This window comes from Pygoscelis adeliae, unplaced genomic scaffold, assembly GCF_000699105.1.
Source record: "Pygoscelis adeliae isolate BGI_AS28 unplaced genomic scaffold, ASM69910v1 Scaffold88, whole genome shotgun sequence".
NCBI classification, from domain to species: Eukaryota; Metazoa; Chordata; class Aves; order Sphenisciformes; family Spheniscidae; genus Pygoscelis; species Pygoscelis adeliae.
In genome coordinates this window covers 3,295,316-3,304,738 of record NW_008825616.1, presented here as the reverse complement: position 1 = coordinate 3,304,738, position 9,423 = coordinate 3,295,316, and the positions used below count along the sequence as shown (strand labels likewise).

At 38.1% G+C, this 9,423-nt stretch overlaps 1 protein-coding gene across 1 annotated transcript in view; it reads left to right on the top strand.

Annotated features, from left to right (window-relative positions):
* Positions 1–7,279, top strand: part of GHRHR (growth hormone releasing hormone receptor) — a 24,386-nt gene extending 17,107 nt beyond the window's left edge. Inside the window, exons 9-13 of the mRNA XM_009333314.1 lie at positions 606–675; positions 2,258–2,349; positions 3,099–3,228; positions 4,770–4,811; positions 7,157–7,279. Coding sequence (XP_009331589.1) covers positions 606–675; positions 2,258–2,349; positions 3,099–3,228; positions 4,770–4,811; positions 7,157–7,279 — 457 coding nt within the window. The remainder of the gene's footprint in view (positions 1–605; positions 676–2,257; positions 2,350–3,098; positions 3,229–4,769; positions 4,812–7,156) is intronic.
* The last annotated feature ends 2,144 nt before the right edge of the window (positions 7,280–9,423 follow it).

Sequence of the window (9,423 nt, the reverse complement as noted above, 5' to 3'; positions counted from 1 at the left end):
GTAGATTAATGCCTGTGGTGGAGTTCTGCATTTCCATCCCACTATGGACATAGTGAATGGGGATTACAATCTCCGTTAGAGTATATTATGGCAATGATATTGTAATTGTGCAGGGGATCCTTCCCAGGAACCTGAAATATTTATTTGTGCTGCAAGAAAAAAAGAGATTCTAATCACATCAAGAAAGTAAGGAAGCAAAATTTTAGGAGTTTCTGAAACAAAATACCTTTTGATATTTCTGAAGCCTGGAGTGCTCACTACGTTACACAGGCAAAATGTTTCATGTCTTAAATAAGTGTCTTTGAAGAAAAAAAGCTGCATCTTTGCATCAGTCATGGCATCATCGGTTTAAGTCTTTTGTCAGAGTCATTGCATCCATGGCTGTCACTTAACACATTGAGATCACTATTTATTTTTGAAAAGAGTAGGATAATCTGTAATAAGTATGTCCTGTTCAAAGCAGAGTTTAAATATTGAGATACTTGTGCTATACCCGCACTTCCACAAAAATTTCTCGCTTCAGATTTTCAGTGACATTGCTAGGTGGTGCCTTAATTGTAGTGATTACATACATTTCTTTTCTAAACTTACTGTTATTTTCTCAGATGCTGGGATATTAATCAAGGCTCTCCATACTGGTGGCTAATCAAAGGACCTATTATAATTTCTGTTGGGGTAGGTACTTCTAAGTTTGCCAACATTAATTAGAAGAAAAAAGAAAAATTTTTAAATTAAAATCTGGTTACTGTTTGCTGAAATGTTGTTTGAAATAAGGAAGAGGAATGGTAGAATTTCTACTGTAAACTTGCCTACGTCCAATGCAAACTAAAAAAAGGCAGAGAACTGCCCCTCTCCCCCCAAGCAAACATCTTTCAAAGAAATGAAAGTTTTTATAGAATTGTCAGTTTGGTTGAAGTTAATGGCTGGTGAGAGGTTAAACCATCCTTACAATATTTGAAAACCCAAGTTTTAGCCTAAGAATCCAGAGTCATCCATAAATTTTAATACAAACTTTCAAGGGCAATAGGTTCCTGTTCATAGGTGATAATGACAATAGCTCTTGAGCCTGACATTTATTGAATAAACTGATGGGCTTTAAACGATTATCATGTATGATTACTCCCACATGTCATTAAACCCAAGCAATGTTTGAGAAAGCAGCTAATGGATGACCTTAAGGCCATCTATTAAAAGCTTAATTTAATGGGAGGCCAGATGCATACAAATAAGACATATATAGGCAAACAATGTGAATGAAGAATCTCAAGTTGAGTTCTGGTCATAGTTTGCCATGTTTCAATAAAATATTACATTTCCTTCTACCTCCATTATTCTTCCCCCTACTAGGGCTCATCTGACATCCATATTTGAAGTCAAGAGATTCAGGGGATTGCAGTGATGATTTTTCTGCTGGAATGTACTTAAGGCATCACTGATGGATAAAATGAGATTGGACTTTCTGGTAAAATGTGGACATTCTTAAGCAAAATTAAGCATTCAACCTCACCTGAAAAAGAGCTGGTGTGTATGGACACAGAAAAATGCATAGGGAGAAACTCTCTGATTGTGGAAAATTGAGCAGCTTCACAGACTTTGGTAAAGCTGTGCCAAATTGCAATTGTAGAAAATTTGATTTGCAAGTTGGGATTGACCCTAGCTAGCTTTGGAGCTGAGCTAATGCTCCTCAGTTCCCTTTAGAGTCAACAAAGCGAAATATGCGCTTTTGGTATGTGATTCATCTGACTTACAATAGATGTCTACATTTGGAGGAGTTGACTCGTCCCCAACTCCACCTGAGGCTCTATTGGCTGTACTGGCTAGCTCTCCATTGGCTACAAAGGGAGAACAGGGTGATGAGCTCAGATGCAGACATGTCATTGTAGATACCTATACTTAGTCAGATGAATTCAAATAATGTCTAAAGATATTAGCCATAATTTAATGCAATAGCCATCTCAAAAGAGAATCAAAATTATATGAGCTACAAAAAATAAAAAGAATCACACAAGCTATTGATAAAAATAGTTTACTTAACAAAGTCAAATTCTCAAGTTTTCATCTTCAGCTATTTCTTTAAGAAGGAATGCAACCTATTGAGACGCTTGAATGCTGCCAACAGGAATGACATTAATACTCTTTCACTGGTCTCATTGAAACGGCACAAATTACATAATAACTAAACAAACAGATTTTCATTGCAAAATTTTACATGCGAAAGTAACCTTTTCTTTTTTTCCCCCAAAAATATTTTGAACAGGTCAATTTTGTCCTATTTATCAACATCATCAGAATTTTGCTGAAAAAACTAGACCCTAGACAAATCAACTTCAATAACTCTTCTCAGTACAGGTAGTGTATGGAATAAAAAAAAAATAAATCAGTTATTTTAATCATAGAAAATCATCTTTTCTAAAATGAGAAGCACATGTCCAGTGGCACAGACAGGCTCAGTTTGGCTGGATTAAATTTTAGAAATTCCTAACTTTATCCCATTCCCAAGGAAACTAGTCAAAGGATGAGATTCATTTCACCTAATAACGACCATCTAAACATGGTGTATTCAGATCAGTTCAGATGTCTACCTTCCAATTACAGTCAATGGAAAGACTAGGAAACCATTAACTGAATCTACATTAGATCTCTGATTTAGGGTAGGATGATTTATTCTCTATAGATGCCTTTTCCTGTACATGAACTATAAAGGGAGCCTGCATATTACTTCCTCTGTATTTACTTACAAATTAATGTCAAATTTTCAATGGCTCCGATGGGGCAAAATATATTCTACTCCTTTGTGTTTTCCTGAATTGCAATCTCATTCAGAAAGGCAGAATGTCAAAATACCATAAAAAAAGCCATGAACATGATATTGCCATGAACATGGTATTGCCAATAAGGCAATAAGCATCAGAAACCTATTTCCAGCTAGTTTTTCATTACGCTTTCTGCCCAGCACTGTAGTCCCAAGAGATACAAACTTCACATGTAGATATTTAGATCCTCTTTTTAACTTCTGTTCTTTACTGTTGCATATTGTACGCAATAGGCTTTACTAAGGAAAATAATATTACCTTACTTCTTCTCATGTCCTGTGCTAGACGCCTCTCAAGGTCAACTCTGCTTCTAATTCCATTATTTGGAACCCATTATATTGTCTTCAACTTTCTTCCGGAATATACCAGCCTGGGGGTTCGGCTTTACTTAGAGCTCTGCATTGGATCTTTTCAGGTAAAATGACTGCAGAGGCTTCACTTCCTTCTTAGTATGTTTTCTAATTTAATCTCGTGTCCACATGACAAGTAGCATTGCACAAAAAATCATTGGATCCTGAAGCTAGTGTCTCCTCACAGAGTTCATGGTTCTTTGCTGAGTTGCAGTATCTGAAGATGTGACCTCCATCCTATCTGGCTGTAAGCTAGACTGTATATTCGCAGATTTTGCAAATACAAGGTCAAGTCTTTCAGATGCATGTGTAAATTGGATGGTGGGTCAACGTCAAGCATGGAAAACCTTTGCTACCAGTGGCAATCCACATACCTTCCCTGACTTCATTGACAAGATCAAGCTGATTTGGGTTGACATTAAATTATCCAGGGGCAATCAAAGCTGTAGGTCCAGCCTCCTTTCAAATTCTTTGGCAAAGAATAAATCGATAGGCAAGCATATAAACACAGAATAGTGACTGATGCACATATCTGCCCCTTACAGGCAACTGCCCTGAGGAATGCTACATGCTTTTCCCTCCAGGGTAGGCAAAATATTTGGTGTACTTTGGATGCCCCCAACTGTTGAATTGACACACAAGGTATGGACAGCTTGAGGAGCTTGGTGCCAACCAGAACAGCTACTGGGGCTGCTCTGACATAGCCCCCAGGTGGCTTTGCTACCTGAGTTATGAGCAAGGCAGCACCCATCTGCCCTTTTCTTTCCTCCCTTCCCCTGTGCTGCACCTCAGGATCTACAAGAAGCAGCAGTGGGCAATCCTACCAGACTTCACAAGGGAGCATATCTCCATCTGAATGGTTGCATGGCGTCATTTATCAGTGAGCATCACTGAAAACCCAGCAGTTGTGCTGGTTTAGTCCTCTTGAGGATTTATCTATTGTGTCAATCCTCTCCAATATACCCTGCACACCTTGATCCTGACCCTCTGTACTCAGAGCTGCCCTTCATTGAGTTAATTAAATATGTAAGGAATAAGTAAACTGAATAAAAGGATGAGGTCTTTAGCTGGTATCTGATCACATAGGTCCATTGACCTCCTAGGATTTTCCTGGGTTTATCTCAGTTCAGAATCTTAACAAAAGCATTCAATAGGCCAGAATTTGATCTCATCTGATATACTGCAAAGACACAGAAGTTGACTGGAAAACTGTGTGAACTCCATACAGGGATCTCCTTATGAAGTCTATGTTTCCTTACTGATTTGCACTGTGTAAAGAATTAGCTCAGTCTGTTCGGCTGTCGAGTGGACCGTACTTTTGTAAGGATAACGTGAGAGAACTTCAGTTGCCATATCATCTGTTCTTGTGAATTCATATTGCCTTACTGAACTTATTTTGGTGAAATGCCACTGATTAGTTTATTATCTGGCTGATCAGCTTTATTGGAGATACAGAAGGAATTTTCCAATTTATAACAATACTCCAGCTTAAAATGATACTCATTAATTCACATACACAGTACCATCATGAAGTCAGATAGTGCAAGTGGCTTTTTCAAACTGTGCTAACACTCAACTTTTTTTTTACTTTTTTTTTTCCCCCCAGGGGTTTATTGTAGCAGTTCTCTACTGTTTCCTGAACCAAGAGGTAAGGGACTTATATCCTTTACAGCATTGCTTTCACTGGCAGATCTATAAAGTTAATAATCTGTTTCATATAAGCAGATAATCAAATCTTTTAGTTTCTTAGGATTGTTTGTTAACATGGGAAGCAATGAAGTTGAATTTCGTTTCAAATATCTTCATGGGAATGAAGCCATCTAGTGGAGAAATGAACTTTTACTGCTTTGCTATTCCATCAAGCATTTTTTATCCTTTCTGCATATTTTTGTACTATAGCGGGGCTTGGGAAACCCATGCTAGTTCCGGACCTGAAAGTGCAAGCTTCTGCAGTGATGCAAAGAGATATCCAGTTACTAAAAGACTGTAATTAAATTGGAAAGAATTTAAATTTATGCTGATTGTCCCGTACCAAAATATTCTTTTCTAGTATTTTTAATATGCTCATGAAGCTTCCCGGTATTTCTTCATGTGGATAAATCTCTTTTTCCATTTAGAATGTAGGTCAGAATTTTACTGCCGATGGGACAGGAATCATTCCACTTAGCTTAGTAGCCAGATCCATTTATACAGTCTAGACGTTGTGATAAGGATGCATCTTAAATGAATTATATAGGCAACATAACAGTTTATCCTCCATATTTTAGAAAGGGTTGAAACCCTGGAATTTAACCCTCTTTTCTGATTACAGAGTAGCTGAGATGGCTAGAGTATGACTGGGATTCACTTTCAAACTACACTAAAAGTCTATTAGTTTCTACCTGCAGCTCCTAAGAAGGCAGAGCCTCCTGATTCATAAATACTACCCCCCAGGGCATCCCCTAGGGTGTCAAAGGTGTGTGTAGGAGGTGAATCCTGCCCCTAATCATCACAGTCAGTGAAACTTAGAGAAGTATTGAAAGAACCAACTACAGTTCTCTATGTCAGAGACAGCTGACCCACTACAGAGTCCCTGGGCCATATTAACTAAATCGCCATTTTCCAAGTTTAAAGTCTAGGGCTGATTAAGTTTGCAAACAGTATGTAAGTGTCTACATGTGCTGTGGTCCACATTTACTTGACAATTTTGTCAGAAATTTCTGAAGTATTAAAACAAGTGCCTTCAAATTTGTTAACACTTCTTAGCCTTTTTGAGTTTACAGCTATGAACTGTTGACTGCTCTAATGATGCTTGCACTCAGTTAACACTCCTGTTCACTAGTGTCTTAATAATCCTAATCTCTTTTGATAGTAGACCATAGCTTTACATCCATCTTGACATCCTAGACATACAACTTACAACACTTCAGTTTAGAAATTTCCTTCCTATTAAACATCTGGGAAGGCATATTTCTAATGAGAGTCGGATGTGAAAGCAGGTTTTAGTGTCTGGTCTGGACCTACTGTATGTTTCTGTGACCATGCTAATGCATCGTATACATAGTTGTCAACAACAGAAAGCAAATGTCTCCTGATTGCTGATGGCCTTCACCTCACGGTCTTAAATAGAAAAGTAATACTATTTCTCAGCCACAAATTGGTGAGTGTTGATTAAGAAACTTGCTGCAGATTATACTTTTCTAGAAACAGATGGAACAACAACACTTAACAATGGAGGAAAAGTAAGCAATGTGGAGAGAATGTGTTTAATTGTGTAGGCAACGTTGGTGAGACCATTACTGGAATAAATTTTCAAAGGGATATTTTTAAAAAAGGGATAAGATATAAAAAAAGCTGAGAAAATACTCTAGTGGTGGAAAACATATTTTACAGTGCTAGATTTAGAGACCCCAAGCTCTTTTATTTCTCAGGCAAAGATTGAGGTAACTTGACTATGTATAAAGATATCAAAGTATAACTACTTTGACGGGAGAAAGTTACTTAGTGCTGACAGACTTTTCAGTTCAGCAAAGGAAGGTGGACTGAGGATTACCAGGTAGAAATAGAAACCAGAAAAGTTAAAAATGGAAGTGAGACTTTTTTCATTTGTTTAACTGTATGACAGCTTTAAAAATAAACTTTGATTGTTGGGCCCATAGTCATTAAGTAGGAACACAGGACTGGGCGGGTGCACATACAGTATGTCCTTACTTCTTGAAAGGAAGAGTGGGGTTCATTTACTCATTTCAACATGGGAGGCCAACTCTGAGACAGCCACACTAGACATTTTCATCAGTGCAGAGGGATGAACATGCTGAGACAGGCTAGAGGAAACATTCTCTAGAGGATCCTATTTTTCTCTATCAGCTAGAAAGGGAGCCCAGAGCAACTGACCTGGACTGAGATGTCTAAATTTTAGCCTTCTCTAGCCATCATTTCTGTCTTTTCTCTTTCCCACCAGTCTACTCCCAAGCAGTATTTGACCACAAAATAGCATTCTGCTTTCTTTTTGAGGTACAAACAGAAATTGGCCGGAGGTGGCACGGTAAGAGATATGGACTTATGCCAGTGTGGAGGAGGACAAGATGGACTGTGCCGTCTAGTTCTGGAGTAAAAATGACCACATCTGTGTGCTAAAGATGCCCTCAGGATCTGGAGTAATCACATATAAAAGCCCGATCAGGAAAAAAACCAAACAACAAACAAACAAACCAAAAGACCCACCAAATGTAATGACTGCAGTTTATACTGAGCAAACTGGAGTAGGATCCACTTCTGCAGCAGTTCTGCCCGTCGGACTTCTTTTGCAGGAAAAGCATTGAAGTGACATATTAAACACTGACTGGCTGATCAAAATAGCCCTCTCATAGATATACTTTGCACCACAGCAACCACAAAAATCACCTCTTCTTGGTTCACTTCCTGTGCATTCTCACTGGTGAACCGTATATAACACAATGTTTCTAGGGAGTGGACATCGGTAGTATCCTTCAATGACACCATAGATGGCCAGCTCTGGAAACTGGTATTCCATCCTTACACAATGGGAAACGGAGTCTATCCAGCTTCTTCAAGCTTTCTTCCTTATTTTGATTCAGTAGACATGCAAATAAGAAGCCAAATGTCTTGTTAAACTGCAACACAATGACTAAAAAGGCCTCATATTGTCTTTTTATATTGTCTCTTTAGAAACAAAAAGATTTAAAGTTCACAATAAAACCCAATACACTCTCATGTTCTGGTGTGATTCCAGGAGCTACAGGTTAAGAAATTTCTGATAGCCAAGTAGCAGAAAGTGGAGGCGTTGGGAGGGATGAGGCTCTATAAGATAATCATTAAGGAATAACTGCTCTGTGAGAGTAAATTAGAACGAAAAGCAAACTTTTGCACAGAAGGAGAATGAGACCCATGGGAGATGGACGAGGAGGCTACTAGGATATAATAAAACTGCTAAGTATTAAAATATAATAATAAATAAGATATAAAATACTGCTAAGTATTTTCTTATGTGTGACTGTTTTTGCTCTCCAGTGTTGTAAAATATTCAGAAGCTTGAAAATAAACTTGCATTCCCAGTGTTTGTAGTTGAGGGGTTTTCTTTGTTTGTTTGTTTGTTTGTTTGTTTGTTTGTTTGTTTTGGGGTTTTTTTGGTGTTTTTTTCCCCAATGGTTGTTGTAACCTGTAGACTAATGGATTGATTAAGCTTTTTGAGGGGAACGTCAGGGCTTAGAAAAAAGCGAGGAAAGCTAAACTGCACCAAACAGTGAGGACTATCAGACCGATACATTTTCACTTCGCTCTTCTGGACATTCCAGTGACCTTACAAGTCCGATTAAACAACAGAAATTATAATAAAGAAAAGTGGACTTGCCTTCCTTTTTCCTTTGCTGTATCCAGGTAATTACAGCTAACTTGAAGAAGTGGAATATTGTGCCATCTAGTTTTTATGTAAAAGCTGACTGCCAAGGAGGTGTCTTCCTCTTTCCACTAAAAAAAGTGGTTTTCTTTTTGGTTTTGTGTCTATCTGTGAAAAATAAAGCAATGGCTGAATTCAGATGTGAGGGTGGGAGAAAAGTCTGAGGGAGCAGTGGAAAGAAGGTGTTTATTTCTGTTTCTGCAGTGACTCTTTGGAACACATATTACAATGTGGGACCCAAGATATTGTTTATATTGGTTTCCTTCCTTTACCCAGGAGGATTCAAGGTGAGCTGGATGGAAGCGTGCGTCAAATGGTTGGTGATCTGTTGAAAGTAAGAGACTAACAGAGAGATGAGTCTGCATGGCTTTCAGTGTTATATAGCATCCAGCTAATGTGAAAAAGTGGCATAATCTGTAAGCATGAGTGTCGAGGTACTTGAATGAGTCTTCTTTCCTCGAGATGGATGTTTTTCAGCCTCAAAAAGATCATGGTCTCTGTCAGCCAGAAAGGAACCCAGAGTAATAGTTCAACTAAAAAGTCTAAATTTTACCCATCTCTACCCATACATGCTTAGAGAGAAATTTTCCTACAGCTGCTGCATTTCTGTTGTTGTATAATTACCTGTGAAGTGGCAAATTTACTCTGAAGACCATCATGCTCCATAACTGGAATATAAAAGAAGAGGTGTTAAAAACCAAATAAAATTCTTTCTTCTGCTGAACAGATCAACCATTGTCTGGCTCAGCTGATTTTTGATGGCATTTTCTTATCTCTGTGTCTTAACCAGTGATATAATGTGTCATATTAAGACTTGTAAGTCTTGATTGTATCAACTGGATTTTCTGGCTTGTAACTAAGTCCT